The sequence below is a fragment of the Dasypus novemcinctus genome, chromosome 8 (assembly GCF_030445035.2).
Source record: "Dasypus novemcinctus isolate mDasNov1 chromosome 8, mDasNov1.1.hap2, whole genome shotgun sequence".
Classification (NCBI taxonomy): Eukaryota; Metazoa; Chordata; class Mammalia; order Cingulata; family Dasypodidae; genus Dasypus; species Dasypus novemcinctus.
The window spans coordinates 127,131,413-127,158,852 of NC_080680.1; the positions used below are offsets into that span (position 1 = coordinate 127,131,413).

The 27,440-nt window shown below is 54.6% G+C and overlaps 1 protein-coding gene and 1 pseudogene across 1 annotated transcript; one reads left to right on the forward strand and one right to left on the reverse strand.

Annotated features, from left to right (window-relative positions):
• The first annotated feature begins 1,435 nt into the window (after positions 1–1,435).
• On the forward strand, positions 1,436–27,440 carry UBAC1 (UBA domain containing 1). The gene is made up of 10 exons (XM_058302736.2): positions 1,436–1,647; positions 8,281–8,401; positions 9,153–9,226; positions 10,593–10,700; positions 11,911–12,013; positions 12,381–12,489; positions 13,197–13,419; positions 16,624–16,710; positions 17,482–17,620; positions 26,894–27,440. Exons 1-10 carry the CDS (start codon positions 1,510–1,512, stop codon positions 27,007–27,009), a joined length of 1,218 nt encoding a protein of 405 aa, XP_058158719.1. The 5' UTR covers positions 1,436–1,509; the 3' UTR covers positions 27,010–27,440.
• LOC111761733 (small nucleolar RNA U13) lies at positions 23,740–23,835 on the reverse strand (annotated as a pseudogene).

Below are 27,440 nucleotides of genomic sequence, written 5' to 3' on the forward strand. Positions count from 1 at the left end.
GCTCCAGCTGTTGGCTGTCTTGATTGGTTACCCCGCCATCAATCCCCCACGAGGGCCCAGTGATGACGTCCTCGGGGAGTATCCAGGGCTTCTCCTGGCTTCCAGAGGAAGGCTTGGTTCTGAATGGCAGAATCCTGGGGTGGGGTCTTCCAGCTGCCACCTTGGGGGTTCCTTGGGGGTTACTGATCACCACGTGGACTCTCTGCCAGGTTCCAGATCCGGCTACTGATTCCCTGTCTTACTAGCCTGCTTCCCTTCCCTTCCATGTGCCGCACAGACCCAGCCCTAGTCTAGACCAGGGGTTCTCCAGCCTGAGGCTCATCAGAAGGCCCTGAGGGGCTAGTCAAACACAGTGTGGGGGAAGCAGATGTGGCCCAACTGATAGAGTGTCCGCCTACCACATGGGAGGTCCAGGGTTCAAACCCAGGGCCTCCTGGCCCGTGTGGAGCTGGCCCATGCGCAGTGCTGATGCGTGCAAGGAATGCCGTTCCACGCAGGGGTATCCCCCGCATAGGGGAGCCCCATGCGCAAGGAGTGTACCCCATAAGGAGAGCCGCCCAGCATGAAAAAGTGCAGCCTGCCCAGGAGTGGTGCTGCACACACACAGAGCTGACACAACAAAAAGAGAAACAGATTCCTGGTGCTGCTGACAAGAGTACAAGCAGACACAGAAAAACACACAGCGCATGGACACAGAGAGCAGACAAGGGGGGGGAGGTGCGGTGAAGGGGAGAGAAATAATTAAAAAATAAATCTTAAACAAACAAACAAACACAATGCCGTATGCGCCCCGGAGTTTCTGATTCCGATTCTGGGTGGGGCGTGTTTCTCCCACGTTCCCTGGTTCCCTGGGGACGCCGATGCCCTGGCCTGGGGACCTCTTTTTGGGACCCTCCATCTAGAGGTGCACAGTCACGTATACAATTTGCATTTTTCTAGCGTACACATCTTTAAAGAGTAAGAAAATAAAAGGGTGAAAATTAATTATAATTATGTACGTACAATTTACCCAATACATCCAAAATATTATTTCAACGCTGTAATCAATATAAAAACATTACGGAGCTATTTTACCTCCTCTTTTTTCACACTCACTCTTTGAAATTCGGCGTGTCTTTCAGGCTTAGAGCCCTTCGCAATTCTCACAGCCCCATGCGGTGGGCAGCATCCGTGAGGGTGGAAAGGAGCGGCTGGGGAACTACATCTCCCGGCGTGCCCTGCGTGCCCTTCCGGTGCGGCGGCGGAAGCGAGGCGGCGCAGGAAACTACAACTCCCGGTGTGCCCCGGCCGCGCCTGCGCACTTCCGGCGCGGCGGCGGCGGCGGGAGCGAGGCGACCGCCTAGGCCGCGGCGAGTGACGGGGCGGCCGGGCGACGGGGGCCGGGGCGGGGCGGCGGCGGCGGCCCAGCGAAGGAGCGCGCGGCGGCCTGGCCCCGCCCCCGCCCCGCCCGCCGCCCCGGTGACCTTCAGGGCCCGGGCGGCGGGCGCAGGCCCCTGAGCGGCGGCCGCGATGTTCGTGCAGGAGGAGAAGATCTTCGCGGGCAAGGTGCTGCGGCTGCACATCTGCGCGGCCGACGGCACCGAGTGGCTGGAGGAGGCGACCGAGGACACCTCGGTGGAGAAGCTCAAGGAGCGCTGCCTCAAGCACGTAAGGCCGCGCCGCCGCCCCGCCCGGCCCCCTCGGCGCCCGGGTCCTCCCCGCCCGGCCCCCGGGTCCTCCCCGCCGGCCCCCTCGACCCCAGGTCCTCCCCGCCCGGCCCCCGGGTCCTCCCCGCCGGCCCCCTCGACCCCAGGTCCTCCCCGCCCGGCCCCCGGGTCCTCCCCGCCCGACCCCCCTCGACCCCAGGTCCTCCCCGCCCGACGCCCCTCGACCCCAGGTCCTCCCCGCCCGGCCCCCGGGTCCTCCCCGCCTGGCCCCCTCGGCCCCAGGTCCTCCCCGCCCGGCCCCCGGGTCCTTCCCGCCCGGCCCCCTCGACCCCAGGTCCTCCCCGCCCGGCCCCCGGGTCCTCCCCGCCCGGCCCCCTCGACCCCAGGTCCTCCCCGCCCGGCCCCCCGATCCTCCCCGCCCGGCCCCCTCGACCCCAGGTCCTCCCCGCCCGGCCCCCCGATCCTCCCCGCCCGACGACCCCCCTCGACCCCAGGTCCTCCCCGCCCGACGCCCCTCGACCCCAGGTCCTCCCCGCCTGGCCCCCCGGTCCTCCCCGCCCGACCTCCCTCGACCCCAGGTCCTCCCCGCCCGGTTCCCGGGTCCTGCCCGTCAGGCCCCCTCGACCCCAGGTCCTCCCCTCCCAGCCCCGCGTGCTCCCTGCCCGGCCCCACTTAGCCTCCTGGTCCTCCCGGTCTGACTCCCCGCCTTGCCCAGTGCCGTGGCCCCATGCTCTCCGCCATCAGGGGTCGGCGGGGAGCGGCAGCGCCTCCCGCGCCCTCTTCCTGTCCCCCCACTTCCCACTTTTTAGACAGTCTTCCTGCGATTGGACTGTGTATCAAAAGACTTGACCCCCGTCAGGCCCGCGGCCGAGCGCTTCGCACTTAACCCTCTCTTTTAACTTATGCAACCACCCCAGGAGGTAGGGGCAGGTTGGGAAACTGAGGCGTGGAGAGGTGAAGGCGCGGAGGAAGCAGATCCTCCCGGTTTTTCCACCATTCGTCAACTTGCTGTTGGGGTGAGGTGTTTGTTTTTTTCAGCAGCTCCCCGTGAGCTGGGAGTGAACACTCTCCTTCCTGTTGCCCCCAGCCCCGGCTGCTGTGAGGGCTGGCCCTTGGCTCTGGCCACTTGGGCCTCTTCGCTCGAGTCCCTTAAAATAGTGCCGCTGGCCTGCGCCTTCCTCTTGCCGTTTAAATTAAGGAGGTAGGAACGTCCTGGGAAAGCAGTCTGATCCCAGGGGCCCTTCTCTGAGAAAAGTACTTTTTAAAAAGTTTATTTACATGCAATGTCCGTTGTACAGTTAGTGTCTTAAGGCACTAATTTTTGAAGCTAGGTTTTGGAGGTTTCTTGGTCCCTGTAAGCGTCCCACCCCAGTAAGGCCGGCTGAGACATAGCTGTCCCTCTGTCTGACTCAGGCTGCCCAAGGAAACCCTATACTTGGCATGATGCCGAGCTTTCCTTGTCAGAACTGAAGTTAAAGGAGGCTGCAGCTTTTTAATGGGGCTTCCCTGTAACGAATTATTTATATATGTGAAAAAGTTGTTTTTGTTAAAATAAAGCAAAGTGTTGTCTCCAAAAGTAAACTTTCCCGCAGTATTGCAATAACTACCCGCAAAGAGTGCCTTTGAGTCATTTTAATTAATGCGGTTCTTGAGCTTTCCTGCGTCTGTCAGAGGCAGGGCAAGGAGCATTCTGTGTCATGTGAGAGTCCCCGTCTGGAGCGGGCTGGATGGGAGGCACCTGGGGTTCTGGCCTCAGTTACTCAGGCCACGGCGGAGGGGGCTCTGGCTCCCAAGCAGGAGCAGGTACGGGTAGTCTCTTCGTGGTTTTTTTTTTTTTTCCCCTAACCCCTTTGGTGTGAGTTAGACTTCTAGAAAACCACTGAGTTGGCAGTAAGCTAGAAGGCTAGGGACCCCGTGTCACCCCGACTCTGCAGAGCCAGGTTCGTCTAGTTGTGCATGTTTTCCGTGTCCTCCCCCACTGGGATGGAAGCTCCTCAAGGGCAGGGTTTGTCCTCACAGGTCCAGGCTTGTGGCAGGCAGGCCGGCCCCAGAACAAACCTGTGAAGCAGGGCCGCGGTGGAAGTACGTCGTCGGCCCTCCTGAGCACGCCCCGCTGAGCGCAGCCGGGGAGAAGGCGGTCGGTTAGTTGGTGTGCCATTCAGTTTAGCTTACAGGTTCATGTGACCACCATAATGTTATTTTATGAGGGGGAACAGGAAATGAGAACTATTTGACTGATCCATAGACACCTGCTAATGAATTTCAGGAGCACTTGGGGTTAATTAGACAGTTTCAATATGCTGCTAATTATTATGTTTCTGGTATGTTTCATTTCAGTTGGTATTAGATGTCACGTTTGGGATGGGGGGTGATTATCCTCTTTTAAATTGAGATTTTATTCCACCCTGCAGTCTCCAGGTGTGTGGAATCCAGCCAGCAGGGGAGTTGCACACTGAAAGAGCTGACGTGAATTACTGGGCAGGCTAGCTGAGCCTTCAGGAAGCGTCCGCTCCTCCTTGTCCCGTCCCGTTCTGCAGGCAGAGCCACTGCCTCTTGAGCCACAGCCAGATGCATTAGCTGGAAAAGGAGCGTTCTCAAGTCGTATTCTTGAATGTCACCCTGGAAACCAGCCCCTGAATGTCCTGTTGCTGCAGGCAGTGTGGCCCGGGCGGGTGTGTGGCCTGGGCCATGCCTTCCGTTTTCTTCTGGTGCCCGCTTGATCCGGCATTTTCTTCTTACCGTCCTCTACCTCGAGGTAGACTCTGGTTCCCTCTGTTTCCCCCCAGCAGTGCTCCTAACAGTGGATTGCTTAGTCCTGTAAACCTCATAGACCTGGGGTGTCTTTGGGCCTTTTTAAAAAAATTTTCCCCATCTCAGGATCCCCTTGGTGGTCTCTAGTTTCCGTGGCCCTGGAAGAGAGAAAGGGACAGAGAAAACCGTCTTCCGGATAGGTTAATGAGCTGAAGAAATTGTGCCTGTGAGGCAGTGGTGGTGAGGAGTTTGTGTGTGTAATAAACCTGCATGAAAATGCCAGCACCTGGCGTGGTACTTGCCAGCGTGACTTTTAGTGTGTCCCAGCTAGCTCGAAGGCCCGTCCTCAGGAGGTGGAAGCCATGTCTCTGCTCTTCGGGGAAGAAATGAGATTCCAGTAGGAGGCCAGTGCCTGCCTGGACTCGACGGTGACCTTTGCTGGGGCTTTCTACCCCTGCCCTTGCTTGCTGGAAATGCTTCTGCTGAGAACAAAGTGCCGGTGAAATAATTTGCACTCAGTATGGATGACTCATGCTTAGGTTTTCTCCTGGTGCGCTGCTGGCACGCTGCAGAGAACATTTTTTTCAGGAACCGGTATGAGGATTGTTTTGGAAAGCTGTTTCATAGGCTGGAGTCTGAACCTGACAAATCCACAGACTACTGTAAATCTTAGAATTACAGAGAAGTACACCCAGTGTTTCTGGAAGCAGGGCCATTGTCTAATTCAAAGGAAGTTGGGGGTTGAGTTCAGCTCTGTCATAAATGGTAAACGCTCATCATAACTCTCAGCTGGATTCCGTCTTGTGTCCCCTCTTCTCAGCCTTGCCAGTTTTGTTTGAATGTACATCAACCCCTGAAGTCTTCACCATCCTTTTTCCCTGTTTCCAGTCTTAAATTACCGAAAATTCAGTTACTTCTAAAATGCTGGAATTGAGAGGTGAAATCCCTTCTTAGATTTATATTTCTTATTTTTGTAAGAAGAGTCACAAGCCATGGGTGTTGGGTATCTCTGGGCCTGCAGGAGAGCAGAGGGAGATTGTGTGTAATCTTCCAGCAGTGGCTGTGCTGGGCCACCTGTCACCCAGGAAGGTGTGCTGACTGCAGCAGGGGCCCTTGGGGTGGGCACCTCCCAGATGCTGCTACAGCGGTATGCGAGTTCAGCGCCCAGTGAGCTGTGTCACTGGCTTCTTCCTTTTTTATCTTCATATCACCTCACCATCTGTTGTAGGTGTGTCACCATGAAGACAAATTCCAGCCTTGATTCCTGGTCCGGTGGCCTTGAACCTATTTGTAAAGCGGCTCTGGAGGGGTGATGCATTGAGGCCAGACCGAATCAGAGTGGGCCTTAGCCCGGTGTGCCTAGCATCTGAATAGGAGAGGAAATGCGGGTGCAGGAGGAGGAGGTGGGGAGAGGCCGCCTCTGATGGGCAGAGGCTGAGCTCTAGATGGCCAGCTACCGCCAGAACCTGGGGATGCCGGAAGCAGCAGGAACCTGTCACCACTGTGACCTCAGACTTCTGGCCTCTAAAACACGATAAATCCCTCTAGTCTGAGCCAGCCAGTCTTGATCACAGCAGCCTGGCAGATAAGGACATTGTCTACTTCATACTTCAGAAGGAGCAGAGAAGGAGTTACTTCCTGTCAGGAGTCTTGAAGGGATTTTGCCAAAGCTTAAATCATCACAGAAAGTTAAGACTGTGTAGTGTTTTCAGTTCGGGTTTCTCCGCAGAAGCATCTGTGGACCTTTGAGAAATGCAGGTGTGACTCCAGTCTCCTCTCCTCAGGGTTCTGGTTTGGGGGAGGGACTGCTCCTGATCTGGGTGGGCGCCGTCCTCTGGGCGCCACTGAGGGCTTTCCTGGTGGAGCTGGTGCCGTGGTCTGCACACGTTTCTGTTCTGTCTTGTGGCCATGCCGAGCTTTACTTCCTGATTGTGTTGGAAATTTGTCTAACACGTGCTCCTTCACCACCACCCGATTTGTGAATGAGGTGTCCCTCTCCCTTGGGAGAGAACTTGGTGGCTTTGTGATCCTGGCCCTGCAGTACGTGGGTATGAGATGTACTCAGCACCACAGTGGCCACCCGCCCTTCTACACACCCGGTGAGGGAAGGAAAGGAAATGTCTCCGCCCATACAGGTGTGTACGCACTTAGAAATGACCGCTCAAGCTCCTGTGCTCGTGTGCTACCTGTCGTATAAAACACCTGGGGAAATAGAGTTTCCCAGGGGAGGGGAGAAGACCGGAAGCCTGTTGGTTTCTTCCTGCACAGGCGGTTCGTCAGGCCCCAGGACTGCCTTTCATAACTGCTCGTGTCCAGACAGGCTGTGGCCTCTGCGGGCCGGTTCCCAAGGCGGGCAGTTGACCCTGCTGGGGACAAGCTGGAGTTAGAGCTGCTCAGAATCACCCAGTGACGTCCCGCCTGTGAGCATGGAGGAGGGCCGTGGGGCTCATCAGGGTGCCTTCACGGGGCCCAGGGCGGGCTCTGTCCATCGGTCCTGGGGCCTCAGGCTGGTTCTGTCTGTCCAGCTCATGAGTTGGAGTCCGTACTTGTGGGAGCACTGCTCAGCTCTTGGGAGACCCTGACCCACAGACAGCTTTCCCGCTGGCCAGCTCAGCCTTCAGCCTCTAGTGGGCTGTGGGCTTCCCTGTGGCTGGCCAGTGCCGCTGTCTCAGTGACTTCCTGTCTTCCCTGGGCCCGTCGATGTCATGTTGTCTGGAAGTGGCTGCCACTGTCGACCAGGGACCAGCCACCAGTGCATGGCGGTCAGTGGGCCCACAGTGCCTCAGGTGTGGCCATGCGGTGCGGAGTGAGGTGAGGACTGTTGATAAACGGCGTCTGCCAGGGCAGCAGACAACGAGGATGACGTGGTCTGAGTCTACCACAGCGCTCTCGGCGCTTGCTTGGTCTTCACAAGATGGCAGGTGTTGCTGGCGCCTGGGTAGCTGCATCCAGACCAGGAAAGCAGAGCTTACGCACACAGCAAGGCGAGTCTGTGCATGGCGGCCAGCTCTGAGTTGTGTGGACAGAGGACCCTGGGTGAAGTGACAAGTGTCCACCAGAATCTTGTGTCAGCAGCTCACCATGGCGTCTTAGTTCCTAATTACAGGGTTGGAGGGGATCGTGTGGTCGGCTGCTCCAGGATCCCTCCCGGAGCTTGAAGCCAGTAGCTCTGGAGCTGGCTTCTTTCCCCAGGTAATCCGTGAGTTCCCATCGGATGCAGGGTGGGTGGTGTGTGTGTGTGTGTGTGTGTGTGGTGTGCAGGGACGTGCTCCTCAGTGCTGCGTGTGCTACCTTTCACGTGTGGACTTCAGTCCCTACCCCCCACCCCCTGGCAGGTTTCCAGGTGAGCCAGGCACACAGTGCTGTGCCCCCAAGCTGCACCCAGACCGGCCTAGGGAGTGGGCCTGAGCCGAGACCAGGCTGCCAAGGGCCTTTTCGAGGGTGTTCAGGTGGGCAGGTGCCCTTCTCCTGCTCTCTGTAAAGCAGCTTTCTTCTTTGCCGTCTTCTTTCACTTTGCTGAAAGCTCCCTTTTATGTATCTGTAGAAGAAAGGAAAACAAGTACACAAACCATCTTTAGGTCTTGAGATCACCAGGTAACAATGGACCTGCTGTTTTCATTTTAAAATTACTTTCCACGTCTTTCCAGACTAAGGAAGCAAGTCATGGTGCCACTGATTATCAAGGGAATTGTACCCCAAAACCACGAATGAGCCTGCTGGAGGAGCGCCTTGGTGCTGGGCAGGCCACGCTCCGGCGTCCCCGCTCCCACCACTGACAGCAGCTCTGGGCCTTCACCGTGGGGTTGCTCGGGCGTGCAGGTACCACGTACCTGGTATTATGACTGGCGACGTAGTGGTAATCATGTATGATTTCCTCCCCCAGTGTACACATGGGAACGTAGAAGACCCCAAAAGTGTGACACATCATAAGTTAATCCATGCTGCTTCAGAGCGGGTGCTGAGCGACACCAAAACCATCCTAGAAGAGAACGTTCAAGACCAAGGTGAGGGCCCCAGCGGAGCCGTGTCGGCTGAGGGCCGCGCGCGGCACGGGGGCCAGAGAGGCAGTTACCCGGACCGCGCGGCTGCTCGCACCAGTCAGCACGCCGAGCTGGAGCTGAGCGAGGAAACCAGACGGGCTGAAATTGTTCTATTTTTCCTTTATTAAAAAAAAGTTTGCGTTGTGGAATGTTTTTTAAAAAAATTGCAGAAACTGGAATTGAACAAGCAACAGAAACTAAATATAGATTTTGTTTTTAATTCTGTTTCAAAGCAAAACTAGAGGCTCCAGAGCTGCTTCAGGTTTTATTTTTAGACTGGTAACTACAATCATGGGTTGTTCCAGTGCCCAGTAAGTTCTTATCCACACGGCCACTTAACTGCTTAGTGTCTCGCGTCTGAAGTTATTTGGGGAGAAAATCTTAGTTTTCTATATCTTGTCCAAGTGATCATTTCACATCCATTTTGAAAATACTGGAAGTATTGTTAGCAGCTCTCCAGTCTCACAGACGTTCAAAAGGGTCAGCATCTCGTGAACTTCCCCCGGCTCCTTGCCTGGCAGTTGGGACTGTGCACCCTGGGTGCTTCTGGTCCCCGCAGCCCGGTTCCTGCTGGGCCCAGGAGCCTGCTCTGCACGTGAGCCAGGGCCGTGTGGCCATCAGGAACCGGCGTGAGACCAGGCCCGGGGACAGCCTTTGCCGTTTTATGGCTGTGAGACAATAACTGCTTGATGGACACGACTACTGTTTTTTCCAGATGTCTTGTTGTTGATAAAAAAGCGTGCTCCAGCCCCACTTCCTAAGATGGCTGAAGTGTCTGCAGAAGAAAAGGTAAGTCTCACAGTTTAGAATTGTAGCTCTGTTCCTGCAGAAGTCTCCTATGGTAACTACGTCGGCGTTAGTCACACCCAGCCCATTGCCTGTAGTTAGTCGCCGTGGTTACAGGGAGTGTTCATGGCTGAGCCCCTGTGATCAGCACTCCTGGTTCCTGTCCCGTGGCAGGTCGGCGCTGCAGAGCCAGCGAGGGCTGATCTTGAGCTGCTGGAAACATCTGTGTGCCCTCCTGCTTCTCCCTCAGGTATCGGTGCCAGTGGTCCCATAGAATGTAGCAAAGTTACAGCAGAGCACCACCCAGAGCCAGGAGCCTACCGAGGTAGCGCCCCAGCCCTGCCCCACATCGAGGGGGCCTTGGAGAAGCTGCAGGCACCTGTCTTGGCTGTTTCTTGCAGGACAGAATTGACTGTCTTTTGGAGTTTTTATCAAAATTGATCCATAACTCTGCATCTTTTTTTTTTTTCCCCCATCATTCTTTTAAAGTGGGTACCATGGGATTGCCAGGCAGTTTAATATCTAAACAGTGGCTATCCAGAAACTCATTCTTTAGTAAGCTTGGCTTAGGACAAGGGCACAAATACGTAATTTAATGTTTTTTCTTCACCTAACTTAGGAGGACAGAATTTCTTACTCATGCCTTCGAGTGCCAGGGAGAGGGTTCGCCCAGAGAAAGAGGCGGCCAGACTCTCTGGTCCTGGCCCTGGGCCTGATAGGCAAACGAGCTATTTTAGGATCTCCTCGGGGACAGGAGGCCCCTCCTAATCTTCAGCCGCACCTGGCCTGCCCTGCCCCCAGGCCTCCCCACCCTACCCTATCTCCAGAGGACAGCTGCTGACCCTCCTTGCCTCCTGGAGTCAGGCCTGACTTGGAAAATGGGGGCGGGGGTGCAGTTCTCGGGGTGCAGGGTGGCCGTTGGTGTTCAGGCTCAAAGGCCTGGAGCTGGTGTCCTGGGTAGGGTGGGCTCCTGCCACGACCTCCGTCTCTGGCACAGGGAGCTAGCTGGGGACGGAGCTAACCCAGCACACCCTTCTCTCTTCACCTGTTTGTTACATGGAGCCTCTCTGTGGCCCCTGCACTCGCACCAGCCTGAGCGTGCGGTGCGTGCGCAGGGGGGTCGGCGTGGACCTCTGGAGGCTGCCACCTCTCTGGCCCTGCTCCTGGGTGCTGGCGTGGTGTGGGTGTGGGGCTGGCAGCAGACGTCCTGATTGTCCCACCGGCTCACCGAGGCCCTGCAGGATGCTCACTTGTCACCTGATGTGCGCAGGTCCCTTTCCCTGGGTCCAGCTCTTGGCTGTCCCGGTTGCAGAGTCTCATCTTTTTGTGCTTTGTTCATTTCTGACCTCCTCATTACTTTTTTCTGCAGAAGAAACAAGACCAGAAAGCTCCAGATAACGATGCCATCTTACGAGCCACGGCCAACCTGCCATCCTGCGATGCAGACCGGGCCGTGGCACAACCCAACGTGAAAGATGTGAGCTCTGTGCAGGGCGGTGGGCCGTGCGGGCTGCTCTGGGGGAGCGCTGCCTGGAGCTGCAGCCAGCTTTTGCGCAGGGCGGTGGGCCAGTGCAGAGCGGTGGGCCGTGCAGGCTGCGCTGGGGAGTGCTGCCTGGAGCTGCAGGAAGCTTGTGGGCAGATTCGGGGAGCAGGGGAAAGGGTAGATGGCGACTCTACTGCTTTTGCAACTTTTCTACAAGTTATAAAGTTATTGCAGAATTAAAAAAACATTTTAAAGGCAGGGTTCAAGGTAAAGACACTGTTGGGAAAATGTTTTGCCTTGAGCTTGCCAAACTTTTTTAGAAAGAAACTGGGAAGTCCTAAGTTAAAAAGAGAAGTGGTTGAAACGCTCCCCAGGACTAACGCAGAATACAGTGCTGCTGGCACGTGCTGGCGAGCGTGGGAGAGAGTGGCTGGGCTCCTCTCAGCAGCGTCACACGTTCCAGTGCGTCAGAAGAACATACCTCCCTCGGTCTTTCCAGAGAGTTCCCCCTTGACCAGGGCTCTGCCACTCTTCCATAGAAGCTGGCACAGGTGCCCTCCTGCCTGTTTCCTGCCTGTCCCTGATGTGCGGTCCTGCCGGGGTTCCCTGGGTGGCCTTAAGCTTTTTGTGGGGAAGAAGGGAGAGTCGCTGGACTCCGTCTTCAGTCCCTGTGCCCGTCGGCTGGGCTGCGCAGGCTTCTGCTTGGGTCCCCACCACCCGCTGCTTGTCGAGAGGAGTAACTGACTGCACATACTACTGCTGTGTGCCGGTCGTCACTTCAGCAAGGGGGAGTTAGAAGCCTGGGTCTGTGTGACCACGGGACGACAGGCGGTGGCCTCCTTTCTTCAGCAAAGCTGAGTCTCGAGCTTAGTGCGGGCTGCCTGAAGGCGGTGGGTCCCTCTTGGCCTTGGGCCTGGCCGGGGGCCGTGCTCTGCGGTGCTAGCCGCAGGCCCTGGAAGGTGCGCAGCCAGCCGCACCCTGGCTGTCTGCTGATGGGGTTCGTCCAGGATCCCCCCACGGGACAGGTGCTTTGTCCTCTCCTGATTCTGCCCTCTTCCCCTGTTGACCTTGACTTTCTTGAAGGAAGGCACGATGCAATCTCGACTCACAGTTTCATTGCTCTGCGACTGGGAAGTGTAGTTTAGATCCAAGTCCATCATTGGGCGTTTTGAGAAATGATCTGGTTTCTTTTTTCTCACCGTAGTTCCAGACTGAACTCCGGAAAATCTTGGTATCTCTCATCGAGGTGGCACAAAAATTGTTAGCCCTGAACCCCGACGCGGTTGAACTCTTTAAGAAGGCGAACGGTACGCACAAAGTCCAGACGGAGTGCGGGGTCTGCCTCACAGCCGGCCCCCTCCCCCCGCTCAGAGGAGGCTGCGCTCCCGCAGCGGTTCCCCTTTCATTGCGGCGCGCTCAGCGGAAGAGGTGGAAAGCCAAGAGCCCTGTACTTGCTGCTGTCAGCAGCTGTTGGGTTCGTGAGTTGCCTAAACCGTCCCTCCTGCTTTATGCCTGGAGAGCTGGCTGTTACAGCTCAAGATCTCCAAAGTGCAGGATAAGGGCCAGAAGGGTTTGGTGTTCAGATGACGTCTGAAATCCAGGGGTGGCGAGGAGGCACCTGCCCAGCAGGGCGCGGCGCCGCGTGTCCTCACGGGCCTCGTGTCTTGCCTGCAGCGATGCTGGACGAGGACGAGGACGAGCAGGTGGACGAAGCAGCCCTGCGCCAGCTCACGGAAATGGGCTTCCCAGAGAGCAGGGCGGCCAAAGCCCTTCGGCTGAACCAGTACGTCCCGGGGCCGCTTCTTGTCCCTCCAGGGGCGCGGGGGCTGGGGGCACGGATCATACACCCCCAAATTTTTGGTTGAGTCGTTTCTGATTTGAGGTTTAAAGAGGCCTCTTAATCGTGTGTCGGAGTTAGTCGAATTGGCATCTCAGAGCATCTCAGGAAGAGTTTTGAGGCCGCCTCCCTCCTCCTGAGAACGGGGTCTCCTGACGAGTGCTCTGTCAGCTCTCACACGAGGCTGTTACTCTGCGAGAACCCGAAGTTAGGCCTGTTGGTCGCAGGGGTACCAACTGCCACCGGACGTGGTGGTGCTTGCTTTACTTTTCTTTAGTTTCACAGTTTAGTTACTTGCTTCTACTTCTGTGCTCAGATCCACAGTAAAGGATCTGGGAACCAAGAATATGTGGGTTGTGCTCCTTTCTGCCCTGGCTGTAAACCCTCGTGGGTCTCTCCTGTGCTTCGTTCCCTTTGCTTAGTATGTGGGTTCCTGTGTCTGGCCAGTGTCCTGGGGTAGGTGGAGGCAGGGACCAGTGCCTCAGACTCCCCCGTGTTTTATTTCTTACGTAATCAGAAGGTTTCTCCACAAGGTATCACCAGCTAATGCAGAAAACCTACTAAATGGACGGGTCTTTTCTTGGGCATGCAGAGGTGAGAGGCCCTGGTCAGTGAGCCCGGGGTGTTGGAAAGCGTCTCTTGTTACTTTTCAGCATGTCAGTAACTCAGGCCATGGAGTGGTTAATTGAGCATGCGGAAGATCCAACCATAGACACACCTCTTCCAGGCCACGCCTCACCGGAAGCGCCGGGGGCCACGGCGGCCTCTTCCGAGGCTGCTGCTGGGGCTAGTACAGGCAACGAGGAGGCCCGAGATGAGCTGACGGAGATCTTCAAGAAGATTCGAAGGAAAAGGGAGTTTCGGGCAGATGCTCGGGTAGGTGGCGTCAGGGCGCCTTGCTGACCGTGTGCAGAGGCTCCTGGAGGGAGGAGGGGGGGTGCCTTTGTTTTTAAGTGCTCTCCCTGGAGCCCAGGGCTCTGTTTCTCTAGGGGATTACTTGCCATGTTTGCCATCTCCCGAAAACGAGTTCGCTAGGAGTGTCCCCGAGTCGTGCTTGTGAGCGGCAGCCTCTCTGCAGGGCTGGGTGGGGGCGCCGCGGCCGGCACCAAGAGGAAGGAAGCCAGGCAGGCCCGGGCCCTCTCGTTGGCTTTTTATTCATTCATTTCATAGGGCAATTGTAGGTTTATAGAAAAAGCATGCAGAAAACCCAGAGTTCCACCGAGCCCCCTGCTCAGTTTCCCTGCTAGCATCTCATAGTAGTGTGGCACCTCTGTCGTCATGCTGCTGTCGGTACCTGCAGCCCGCGTTTGCCTGAGGGTCCCTCTTGGTGTTCATAGTTCTTGTACAGGTCTGTGGGCTTTTTCTTTCATGTGGTAACACACATACAGCCGAAACCTTTCCCGTTTACAGTCCAGCGCTGGTGATTCCACGCAGTGTTGTGCTCCCACCACCACCATCCATTACCCCAAACAGAAACCCTGTCCCAGCCAGGCCTCGGCCCCTCCTTGGCCAGCCCGGCTGGCCGCCCCAACACCTGCAGAGCGTATGCCTCTGAGGGGGCTGGCTGGCAGGCATGCGTTTGGTGACCCTGCCCCCTGTCCCCTCGTTTCTGAGCGTTGGTGCCGTCCTCTGTCTGCCCTGTCTCGCCCTTCCCCCAGGGCTGTCGTCCTCCTGTGCTGCTCCTTGTGGGGACAGATTGTCCCCTCCGCTTGCGGCTCCACTCTCCTTGCTGGGCTTGTTTTCCCCTGAGCTCGTCTGGCCGAGCTCTGGCCTCCCACGGGGGCACTCTGAGCTTGCTCTGGGCGGGGGGCTCCTGTGACCCCCGGCTCCCAGGTCTTGATTCCTTATCCTGCACCGAGCCCAGTAGAGCCTGAAGCCTGGCCTGGTAGGCGGCCCTTTCTAGTCCATCCCTCTAGGAGGACACAGACGTGCTGGGCCCCAGGTCCATTTCCTGCTGGTGTGGGCCTTACACCCCAACCCTCAGGCTTCTTGATGCCCCCTCCCCCCAGGAGCTTCCTCGCCCTCCCGTCGGGCTCCTGTTCTGTTGCTTCCTTATTTTGTCACTTAGGGTGGTTTCCCTTTGCTGTGAGTCCAGCTGAGCATCTAAGGGGAGTTCCGTTGCATTTGATCCAGCATTTCTCCTCCAACAGGAAGGTGGTCCTACCATCCTCGTCTTCCGTCTTGCAGAGCCAGGATGGGATGCGATGGGAGCCTGCACCTTTGGCAGGTCCCGTGTGCTGCGCGGTCGGCGTTTGCGCTTTTCTCTACGTTGGCCCCGTACATTTCTCGTCGGGTTCGTGGCCGTATAGTTCGTCTTTTTTTTAAGGAAGTTCCAGGGATTGAACCTGGGACCTTGTACATGCGAAGCAGGTGCTCAGCCACAGCTACATCCACTGCCATGTGTATTCCATCTTAACTGTTTCTACGTAGAGATTTTCATTCCCAAAACTCCTGCCACATTCATTTTTCAAATACTTTTTTTCTACCATTTTTTCTCACCTCTTTGTGTTAGGAACGTCTCAGGAAATTCCTTCTTTTATAATGGTTGCTGTAAAGGATAGAATTTGAGAGGCTGGTTTATCACACCTCCTCTGCTCGGTGATTTCTGTACCTGCCGCAGAATCAGGCAGCACTCAGGTGAGGCTCGGGCGCCAGCGCTGTGGCCGGTGAGGCTGGGCTGGAGAGCAGGGTCTGGACTTGAGAGCAAAGCGACTTCCTGCTGTTCTCCCCGCCGGGGCGGCACAGCTCAGGCGCGGACGTCAGGAGCCCGGCCTGCCGGCACCTTCTCCCCAGGCCTGCCTGCGGGAAGTCTCTCCCAGGAGCGGAGAGAAGGGCAGAGGGACCCTTCTCCCAGGGACCGCCCTCGGGGGTGCTGGGGAGTCCTTTGCTGGACTGAGATAAGAATGAGGAGAGAGAACGAGTTTTATTGGAAGCCCTTAAAAAATTCATGAAATCCTTAAGCCTTTTTTTTTCCCCCAACAAAATTGACCCTTTTTGTGTCATGAAAACCAAGGATAAGGTAAAGGATGTATTATCTTAACGTGATTTTTATCCTGAAAATATACATCCTGTCCCCAGAACACTGAAGACCAGACCGTTGTTCACTCTGAGAATTAGCACGTTTGCACTTAAATCTTGAATTTTGTCAAATATTAGATGTTGTATTAGCCAAAGGGGTGCTGATGCTTTTATAAAGGATGTTTATTTGGGGTAAAAGCTTATGGTTACCAGGCCCTAATGAGTTCATTTCAAGGTTAGTTCCTCTCCACAGTCTGTTGCCACGTGTTGGAGCAAGACGGTGGGCGACGTCTGGGAGGGCCCAGCCTTCCTCTTTCCTCTGGAGGCTCCGTGGGCCCAGCTTCTTCTGATCGCAGCTGCGGGCGGGGGGCTCGTTTCTTTCTGGCTCAGCTGCTCTGGTCTCTTCACAAGGTCAGCTGTAAATGCGAGGCTTAGCTCTTCCCAGGGCTGCAGGGTCCTCTTCCCTGTCTAAGGACCTCTCCTCCTCTCCTCTTGCATGTCTGCTTCTGTGTGTCTTCCTCCATCGAGTGTCCGTTTGTATGCCCACAGAGGGGGCAGGGACTCAAACTGAGTCTCCCTAATGATGTGGTCAAATCAGAGCCCTAATCTTAGCATAATTTAAGTTAAAGGCATCTCAACTGAATCTGGTACAATCAAAGGGTATCAGGCCCAGAGAAACAGACCAGTTTACAAACATAATCTTTTTGGAATTCATAAATAATATCAAACTGCCAGAGATGTTTCAAAATTAATTTGTTTCACTTTTTAAGATTAAAATTTTGAACCTAACCTCTTTCTTACTCCCATTAATTGTTGAGGTTCCTGACTCCATTATGGGTGTATTTGTGTCCCCTTTATCTGATACCCCTTCCTGGGTAGCAGGACCCCTGGAACCCCACGACCGTGGCCTTCCAGAAGCAGCGTTGTGCCCGGTACCTGCTTTCACAGCTGCTGAGCAAAGCACGAGGCCTACGGGGTGTGGAGAGCCCCTTCTCCGCGGAGCTGCTGGTGACGGGCAGCTGGTCTGAGTGCACCCTCTGACCGCCTGTCGGCTCCCCCTAGGCCGTCGTGTCCCTGATGGAGATGGGGTTCGACGAGAAGGAGGTGGTCGACGCCCTCAGAGTGAACAACAACCAGCAGAACGCTGCTGTGAGTGTCCTTGGCGCCGCCCGGCCCAGTGCCGGCTGCCGGCGGCCTGCCCTTGCTCCCACCTGCCGTCGGCTGATGCAGTTTCAGGGTCAAGCGGCAGGGTAGAGGCTCCAAGGGCCTCAGACTCTAAAATTAAATATCTGGCTGAGAAAATTTGGGGCTTTGCCTTTCTAAAAAGTTCATCTTCTGTACTCCTGTCCTAGGGGAGTGTATGCACTCTATTGACAGATTTTGTTAAACTAGCCCTAAAATGGATTCCTGCTACCTGAGTACACGCTGACCGCTGGTGGGAGCCAGCCGGGCGTAAGCTTGGTGGTGGGCTGACTGCGCTGTCCACTTGTGGGTGGCGGGGGAGGAGGGCAGGCGGGGGGTGTGGCGGGTGAGCCCGTGTCGTGCCACAGAGCGCTGTCCACTTGTGGGTGGCGGGGGGTGTGGAGGGTGAGCCTGGTCGCGCCACGGCAGGGCTCAGTTGCCTCCAGGGCCCTTCCCGGGAGCAAAGCCCGGGGACTTGGGTGTGCTGGTTCCCCCAGCACCTCGAGTGCTCATGCCGGCCCCCGCTGGAGAAGCCGCGGCGGTTAACCTGAGCTGCAGTGCCGGCATCTGCTAGGAAAACCACGCTGATCGCTTCCTTCTGTGGAGCCTGCATGTGCCGGGCACTCAGTCTGGACCTGGGACTGCATTTATGTCCCGGTCTCCGATGGCCAGAAAAGCTGGGGCTCAACAGGACTGACACGTGTGGAGCTGACGCCACCTGCCGCCTTGGCTTTGCAGTGCGAGTGGCTGCTGGGGGACCGGAAGCCTTCTCCCGAGGAGCTGGACAAAGGCATCGACCCCGACAGCCCCCTCTTCCAAGCCATCCTGGACAACCCCGTCGTGCAGCTGGGGCTGACCAACCCCAAGACGCTGCTAGGTACGTGTGCGCTGTTCCCGCCGGCCGGGGCCCCAGCCCGCCAGCATGCCCGACACTGGCCGCACGCGGCAGCCTCCCCGCCCTGCGGCTGAGCCGCCTGCAGTGGGGCCTGCCCGAGCCACTCCACGTCGGGCAGGACCGTCTCCACGACGCCCCAGCGCACACTTCCCGAAAAGCAGGAGGCACGCAGACAGCGCCGCGCACTCGACCTTCCCACGCCGAGCAGGGTGTTCTGGGCGTGTGGTTATTTTATTGTGAAAGGTAGCAACACGTACAAGAGCCCCGTGTACTGCTTGTCACTACGTGATAGTAAGCGTTACCTCCCACCCGGCAGAGAGGACACGGTCTCAGAGCTTCCTGGCGCCTGCCCTGGAAGTAGCCAGGAACTGGGGTGGGGTTTGTCACCCCTCGGCTTCTTTCAGGGTTTGCTCCGTCAACACGTGTCCCCACAGGATGCACTCATTGCCCTCCTGCTTTGTAAGTAGGTCCGTGTTCCCTGCAGGCACGTGACTTGCCTTTGACGTTCTCTTCTAAAACTGCTGTACGTAGCTGAGGGAATGCACTACGGTGCACCGGCCAGGGGTTCCTGGCTCTCTGCTCTCTCATGGCGCTTTCCTCGTCTCCTGGGTGTTCAGGCTCTTACTTTGACGGTGCTCTGAATGGCTGAACAGTGTTTTTTATCCCCCAAAATGTGCAATCAATGGCTTTTTGTGTAATCACAGAATTGTGCATGTGTTCATTACCACAGTTGATTTTAGAACATTTTCATTACTCCAGAAAGAACAATCCCAAGCCCTTAGCGGTCCCTGCTTCGTCTTCCCAGCCCTCCGAAACCGCTGGCCGGATTCCGTCTTGTGCTGGTCCCCAGTGCAGGTCGTGCCCAGGCCTGGGCCCACGGGGACGGGGGCGTGTGGAGCTGGAGGACGGAGCGAGGGCGTGCACTGGTCCCACAGCCGCGAGCCGTGCCCCGAGCTCCCGATGCCCCTGGGTGCGGTGGTCCCCGGGTGGCCGGGCTAGTGGCTGTTGCCGTGGCGGCGTGGCAGATGCGCCCGGCTTGGCCGGCGTCCTGAGCATCCGGGCCGGGCCCCTTCTGGAGGTCGCTGGCCCCTCCCGTTGGGCCTCTCTGGTGTGGTTTCCCCTATGGGAGGGAGGGTGCTTCCGGGGTTGTGGGCGCTCAGCTTGGCCAGTCACGCGTGTCCAGAGCGCTTCGACTGGCGGCTTTAAGTCTGCCTGTCTGAGGTCGGGCAGCAGTGTCCCTGCTGTGTGCTCGTGTGCGTGTGGAAGGTGGCCCTGACTGGTTTTGCCCTTGGCGCCAGGTCGCCCTTGGCCCCGAGCCTCGTGCGGCCCCCGTCACGCCTCACGCTGGCCTCCTCGCCGGCCCCTCTGGGGCCCTCAGCTCTTCCTTGCAGCAGCCCCCACCCTGCCCTGCCTTGCTCTTCTCAGGAGCCCGAGCTCTTCTTGGCCCCTTGCGCTACTGGGCGCTTCCCACAGACCCTGCTGACGTCCAGCCAAGCCCACTCGCTCTCCACATCCTGTTAAATCCACAGGGTGCTTCCCAGAGACAGCCTCGTGCCCTTCGTGGCTGAACCCCGAGCTTGCTGTAAGACGGCTTCCCCTGCGGGCGGCCCTGCTGCTCCTTCCCCGTCTCCCACCCGTACATCCCAGTGTCTCTACGGCGAGGTGTCGGCCCGTCCAGACCCACGGCCAGCTTGTCAGACGTCCGCGCCGTGCGACCTGGAACTGAGCTGTAAACTGGTTCCTTTTCCTTTGCAGAGCAGCTTTTTGTCTTCCTTAAGTTAGGAATCATATTTCCTTTCCTTTCTTTTTCAACGTACTTACCAGTAATTCAGCCCCAAACTTCCTGCCGGTTTTCTCAGTCTCCCCTGAACAGGCTCAGGCACATCAGATATTCTGCCAGCACTGCCATCTGCTGCAGCCTGTCCCCGGGTCTGCTGGCGGAAGTCCGGCCCGTCGTCCACCTTCCCTTCCTGGTGCCTGGCTGGCCTGCTGGGGGCTCTTCAGACCTGGGCTCTGGCCTCTTCCCCGCATCGCAGCAGCTCCTGCCTCAGGTCTTCTTTCTTTGACCCCAGGTGGTGGGGCGTATCCTTCTGTAGCTTTCTGAAGGTTACTTGGGAGGTAAATTTTCTGAGATCCTGCCCACCTGGAAATCTTTATTTTTTAAAGATTTATTTATCCACCCACCCCATCCCTACACCCCCCATTGTTTGCGCTTAGTGCTCTCTGTTTGTCTTTTTAGGAGGCACTGGGAACCAAACCCGGGACCTCCCATGTGGGAGGGAGGCGCCCAGTCGTTTGAGCCACCTCTGCTCCCTGCTTTGTCTCATTGTGTTTCCTTGCTGTGTCTCTTTGTTGCGTCATCTTGCTGTGTCACCTTGTTGTGTCCGCTTGCCGTGTCAGCCCGTCGTTTCAGCTCCGTCTTGCTTGTCTTCTTTAGGAGGCACCCAGGACCTCCCGTGTGACAGGCGGGCACCCAGCTGCTTGAGCCACATCCGTTTCCCTGAAAATGTCTTTAATTGGCCTTCAGAGTTGTTTGGCTGAATACAAATTCTAGGTTAGAAGTTGCTTTTCTTCAGAATTTTGAAGGTATTTTCTTGATCTCTTTTGGCTTCCACTGTTGCTGAGACTTCCAAAGTCATGTTTCGTGGTCTCTTAGATGAGACTTGTTTTTATTTTCCTGTAGCTGGTAGAATTTCTCTCCTTGTACCAAATTTGGGAATGTGATGCCATGCCTTTGGTGAGCTTTTTCCCTTCTCGGGGCCGGGCGCTGGCTGTCCCGTTGACACTGACTGGCCTGTCGTCCTGGACTGCCTCTGAACAGCGTGCGATCCCCTGCTCCGCTCCTTGCGGCTCTGGCGCCTGGGGGAGGCCTCTGGGGGCCAGCCGTCCAATTCCTGCTGGCTCCGGTCGGAGCGTCTTTGTTTCTCTTCGGTTTTATCTTCCAACCCTTCTTTGGCCTTTTAGGTTCCTGCTGTTTGTAATTTCAGAAATCGTCTTTCCTTCTCTCTTCCGAGGCCCTGTCCGGGCCTTGTGTTGGCAGTCCTTCGCCACCCTGGCTCTGCGGGCCGGCTGCGTCTGCGTGCCCTGCTTCCCCCACGTTGCTTTTCCTGTTTGTTCACGTCGCTCATGTCAAGCAGGTGCCCGCATGTCTCGACCACAATACACTGCTTGTGTAAGAGCAGGGCAGGCCCATGCCGTGGGGGCTCCGGGCCTGAGGGGTCCTGGCAGCTGGGGGCTGCTCTGCGGGCTCGTCCCCCCTTTCCTCACATGACACCCAGCCCATCTAGTGTTTCTGGACTGGTAGGCTGTTTTCCGGACAAGGCGCTGATGACCTGCTCGCAGATTACAAGCCTGGAAAGGGCTGTGGTCTCGGTGAGACTGCGCGCGCTCATTCCTGTCTTTTCAGTAGGCGCCTCTGCCCTCGGCACTTGCTGTCCCCCAGACGAGAGGCCCTCGGCAGGCTCCTGCTCCGGGGGGGGCAGTTTCACTGCCCCTCTTAACAGCTTTCACCCCCTCCTTCCCTGAGCTGCCCTTGTCCCCCCTTTACTTGCCACGGTAGATGGCACTGGTTTTTCTTTTTTTTTTCATTAGAGAACTTGTAGGTTTACAGAAAAATCATGCAGAAAATACAGAGTTCCTATATCTGCCCTCACACACACTCAGTTTTCCCTATTATCAATTCCCTGCGTTACTGACATACCTTCATTACAGTTGACAAAACAATATTAACGTAACTATACTATTAATTATATCCATAGTTTTCCATTAGCGTTCACTGTTCATGTTGTAAAGTTCCATGGTTTTTAAAACGTTTTTATTTTAAAAACCTATTGTTTTAGTTTGCTAAAAGCTGCTGAGAGCCATATGCCAGAAATGTGTTGGCTTCTATAACAGGAGTTTGTTAGTCTAAAAGCTTGTAGTTCTGAGCCGTGGAAGTGTTGAAAGGCATCAGCAAAGCTCTGTCCCCAGAGGCCAGCTGCTGGTGGTCCTGGGCTCCTGCCACGTGGTGAGTCACAGCGTGGCTCTCCAGGCTCACTTCCTCCAGGTCACTTTCTCCTGGAGCTCAGCTGTGGGCCGTCAGGCACGTGGTGGTGGCCGCTGTCTCTGCCCTCTCCTCCAGGCCTTGTGGCTTCAGCTTCCGGCTGCTTCGCCTGTGACGTTCTGTGCTGCTCTCTCCTGGGTTTTGGTGACAGTGTCTTTGGAGCCATCTCACAGTCTCTGTGTCTCTTTGTAAAGGACCTTCAGAGGATTTAGACCCACCCAGGGTCATGCCCTACTGATATGACCTAATCACAAGGAAGGTCCCTTCCTGAACCTCCTTAGAAGGGCCCGTCTACAGTAGGTTTCACACCTGCAGGAACGGATTAGCTTTAAGAGCAGGCTGTCAGGGATCTCCCCAGCTCTCAGCTGTCACACACGTTACAACCTGGGTTTCCTCTTTGACCACATCCACATGTGCAATTCAGTGCTGCTTATTATTCTAAAGCCGTCCAACTCTGTTCTTCTTTTTCAAGGCTTTGGCTATTCAGGGCCCCTTATTCTTCCCTATACATTCAATGATTGGCTTTTCCATTTGTGTGAAGAAGGCTGTTGCAAGTTTGATTGGGATCATCTCTTTGGGTAGAATTAACATCTTAGTAATATTTAGTCTCCTTTTAAAAAATTTTTTAAATTATTTTTTTAAGAGGCACTGGGAATTGAACTCGGAACCTCGTACATGCAAAGCACACGCTCAACCACTGAGCTACACCTGCTCCACTATTTAGTCTTTTAGTCTATGAACATGGGATGCCTTTCCATTTATTTAGGTCTTCTTTGATTCTTCTTGCAATGTTTTTTGAAGTTTTTCATGTGTAAGTCCTTTACATCCTGGGTTAATTAAATTTATTCCTAGATATTTGACTCTTTTAGTTGCTGTTGTAAATGGAATTTTTTCTTGATTTCTTCTTTCTATTGTTCATTACTAGTGTTTAGAAACACTGCTGATTTATGCATGTTGATCTGGTACCCTTTGACTTTGCTGAATTCATTTATTAGCTCTGGTAGCTTTGTTGTGGATTTTTCAGGATCATTTGTATATAGAATCCTGTCAGATAGTCCTGGAAATATAGATTTACTTCTTTTCCAATCTGAATTCCTTTTATTTCTTTTTCTTGCCTAATATCTCTGGCAAGAACTTCCTCCTGTACAATGTTGAGTAGGAGTGGAGGCAGTGGGCATCCTTGTCTTGCTCCACATCTCAGAGGGAAAGCATTCAGTCTTTCACCATTAAGTAGGATGTTAGCTGTGGGCTTTTCATATATGCCCTTTATCATGTTGAGGATGTGGCTTTCTGTTTCTAATTTGCAAGTGTATTTATCAAGAAGGGTGCTGGATTTTGTCAAAAGCTTTTTCTGCATCATTTGAGATCATCATGTAGTTGGTTTCCTTCATTTTTCAATGTGGTATATTACGTTCATTGATTTTCTTATGTGAGAACCAACCTTGCATAATTGGGATAAATTCTATTTGAGCACAGTATTTAATTCTTTTAATATGCTGTTGGATTCGGTTTGCTAGTATTTTCTTGAAGATTTTGCATCTGTATTCATAAGGGATGTGGTATCTTTCTCTGGCTTTGGGGTGAGGGTGATGTTGGCCTCATAGAATGAGTTAGGGAGTGTTCTGTCCTCTTCAGGTTTTTGGAAGAGTTTGAGCAGGATGGTGGTTAAGTCTTAGTGGAATGTTTGCTGAAGTTCCCCAGCGAAGCCGTCTGGTCCTTCTTCTCTGGGGGAGGTTTTCGTGCTGCTTCAGTCTCTCCCTTACTGCTCCACTGAGGTCTCGCGTTTTGGTTCTTGAGTCAGTGTAGGGAGTTCGTGTGTTCTAGGAATTTGTCCACTTCACCTAGGTTTTCTGATTTGCTGGCATGTACGTGGCGTTGTTCATGGTGTCCTCTCCCCTTGCCCCCAGATGGCCCCTCGTCTGCTCGCTCATTGTCTGTTTCTCTTCAGGAGGCACCGGGAAGCGACCCTGGGACCTCCCATGGGAGAGGTGGGCGCTCAGCTGCTTGAGCCTGCTCCTTTGTTTTTGCTCATTGTTTTTGTTTTTATTTATATTTTTCACGTCATACGGGTAATGTGCCAATGCCATAACAAGGTCTGAGGGAGGCACATCTCACCCAGTACCCACCTCATATGTCATTGTCAAATCTGAGGTATCTTGGAATCTTTTGAGAATTCTGTGGAACAAAGGTACAAAGTGAAAATGTAACACACCACTAGGTTAAAACAGGGCAAAGCGCCCTTCTCTTGGACACGTGGCAAACAGCCTACACCCAGATCGGGGCGCTCTGCTTGGGCTGTCCCTCGTTGTCTGTGGGACTCTGAGAAGCTGTGGGGTGTGCAGGTACAGGCTTGGGCCCGGCCTCATAGCACGTGTGGAATGGACTGTTGGTCGCTGGGCAGCGCCCTGTGCTCCCCTGCGCCACCTGGACAGAGCCTGGGGAGCGGGGCCTTCTGCTGTGTCCTCGTGGAGGATGTTTTAAAAGACGTATTTTGTAAGAGTAGAGAAATTCCCTTTTCCTCGAGTTCAGTGCTGCATGAGGCTTTTGAGTCCGGCTTTCCTGGGTGCTCTCGGGCTCGGGGGGGGGGGTGCTGTCTGAGCCAAGGGCCTGGGGGCTCCTGGAGATGCTCCCCCCATGCTGCCACCCTGGGGCCTTTCCCGTGGAAATGGGCGCCTGTGCTGACCCCATCTGGGCTGTGCAGGGCCGCTGCCCCGCCCCGCCCCGCAGCGGGGCTCCCCTTTGGCGTTAGCCGGGGCGGGTTTGCCCAGCCTCTTTGCTAAAAGGCACCTCTGCTTTTGGGGGAAACAATTTGTGAAACTGTTTAGAAATCAGGTTTATATTTCAAAGAAATGCTCAGTTAAATTGTTGTTGTTGTTGTTGTTTTTTGTTTTTTTTTTTAAGATTTATTTTTATTTTTTATTTAATTCCCCTCCCCTCCCCTGGTTGTCTGTTTTCTGTGTCTTTTTGCTGTGTCTTGTTTCTTTGTCCGCTTCTGTTGTCGTCAGCGGCACGGGAAGTGTGGGTGGCGCCATTCCTCGGCAGGCTGCTCCCTCCTTCGCGCTGGGCGGCTCTCCTTATGGGTGCACTCCTTGCGCGTGGGGCTCCCCTATGGGGGGGACACCCCCGTGTGGCACGGCACTCCTTGCGCGCATCAGCACTGCTGATGGGCCAGCTCCCACATGGGTCAAGGAGGCCCGGGGCTTGAACCGCGGGCCTCCCATGTGGTAGACGGACGCCCTAACCACTGGGCCAAAGTCCGTTTCCCGTGTTGTTGTTTTTTTAAACACTTATATTGGTACATGTTAATAAAGCATACAGTTCATCCAAAGTATGTAATCAGTGGTATTTGGTGTAATCACATAGTTGTGCATTCATCATTTCAATCATCATTAGAGCATTTTCATTATTCCAATAACAGTATTAAAAAAAAAAACAGACAAATAAGAAAATTCTCTACCTCTCAGTCTCTCTATGCTTCCCCTGCTGTACATAGCTGCTTTTTCTGGCCATTCTTGCACAGTTTATTTATTTATTTATTCAGCCGTTTTTTTTGTTTGTTTGTTTGTTTGTTTGTTTTGTTTTTTTAAAGATTTATTTTTATTTATTTATTTCCCCTCCCCTCCCCCGGTTGTCTGTTTTCTGTGTCTTTTTGCTGCGTCTTGTTTCTTGTTTCTTTGTCCGCTTCTGTTGTCGGCAGCGGCACGGGAGGTGTGGGCGGCGCCATTCCTGGGCAGGCTGCTCCCTCCTTCGCGCTGGGCGGCTCTCCTTATGGGTGCACTCCTTGCGCGTGGGGCTCCCCTACGCGGGGGACACCGTGCGTGGCGCGGCACTCCTTGCGCGCATCAGCACTGCGCTTGGGCCAGTTCCACACGGGTCAAGGAGGCCCGGGGCTTGAACCGCGGACCTCCCCTCCCATGTGGTAGACCCCTAACCACTGGGCCAAAGTCCGTTTCCCTCAGCAGTTTTATTGAGATATCTTCACATACATATGACCCATCCAAACTGTATAATCAGTGGTTTTTTAGTATATTCACAATGTTGTGCATTCATCACCACAAAAATTTTAAAAACATTTCATTACTCCAAAAAGAAAAGCTCCACGCCCCATAGCATGTCTTCCCCAGCCCTACATAACCACTAAACATAAATCATAAGTTGATCTATGTTTATGTTTTATGTAAGTGGAATCATCCAATATGTTACGTAATATATTTATTTCATAATAGCGTAGTCATGCAGTGATTGTCCTCTGTGTCTGGCTCGCTTCACTCAACCTGCTGTCCTCCAGGTTCATCCACACTGTCATATGCTTCATGACTTCATTTCTTCTTACAGCTGCATAATAGTCCATCGTGTGAATACACCACAGTTGTTTATCCGTTCTTCTGTTGATGGACACCTGGGTTGTTTTCCAGCTTTTGGCAATCGTGAATAATCATGAATAATGTTGCTATGAACCTCAGTGTGCAGATGTCTGTTCGTGTCACTGCTCTCAGTCCTTCTGGGTATATACCCAGTAGTGGGATTGCAGGGTCACGTGGCAGCTCTACATTCAACCTCTTTAGTAACTGCTGAACAGCCTCATTCTGCATTCCCACCAACAGTGAATAGGTGTTCCTGTCTCTCCACATCCTCTCCAGCACTTGTGGTTCTCTGTCTTTTTAATAGTGGCCATTCTAGTAGGTGTGAAATGATATCTCATTATAGCTTGATTTGCATTTCCCTAATCACTGGTGATGTGCATATTTTTTCATGTGTTTTTTTTTCCATTTGTATTTCTGCTTTGGACAAACGTCTATTCAAGTCTTTTGCCCATTTTTCAGTCAATTTTTAATGTGTTTTTAAAAAATTTCTCTATGATGGAACATTCAGGTTTCTCCATTTGATATTAAATTTTGCAACATACCTTTGTACATAAGTCTTTTCTGCCTCAGATTACTTTTTAGGGCTAGAATTGGATGTGGAGTTACTGGTGCCTTCAAAATAGAACTTTTTTTAAGTCTGGACAGCTGTTGCCTTGTTAGTGCACGCATGTGCCTGCACCCTGCCAGGCCCGAGGCCACGGCTTTCCTCTTTCGACTCTAGCTGAGAGGTGGTTCGGGCGGCGCTGGGCAGACGTGCAGGCCGAGGGCTGGTGCAGAGGTGGTTGCTGCTGGCGGGGCTGCCCCTTGGGAAGGACTGTCGCCAGGCCAGCTCGCCCCCTCTTCCCACAGCGTTCGAGGACATGCTGGAGAACCCCCTGAACAGCACCCAGTGGATGAACGACCCGGAGACAGGGCCGGTCATGCTGCAGATCTCCAGGATCTTCCAGACGCTGAACCGTGCGTAGGGGAGGCGCCGCGGCGCGGCTGGTGGCGGAGAGCCGTGCAGGCCCCTTGGCTCCACTGTGGGGGGCAGGAGGGGCCCGGTGGGCAGACCCCCGCAGCGCCTCCGCCTCTACCGCTGGAGGCACGATGTCTCTGCACAGTTTTTAAACTTACTGCTTAAAATAACTTCTGTGATGGTAGTTTGTAAGTTCTTATTTTTAGCACCTGACAGATGTTTACAGAAGTGTCCCTGGGAAATTGCGCAGTGGCCACCTCTCTCCCAGGAGTGTCACCCGGTGGCTCCTGATGTGCTGCTTGAATTGCCCATAGAGTTTGCTTTTTAGGGTCATTTAAGGCATGTTTAACCCAGAGTGGTAATGTCAAACACGTTCCCTTAAAATGCAGAGTCACTCACAGGTGGCTTTTCTTTAATAAATAATTTCCTTTTTTCCTA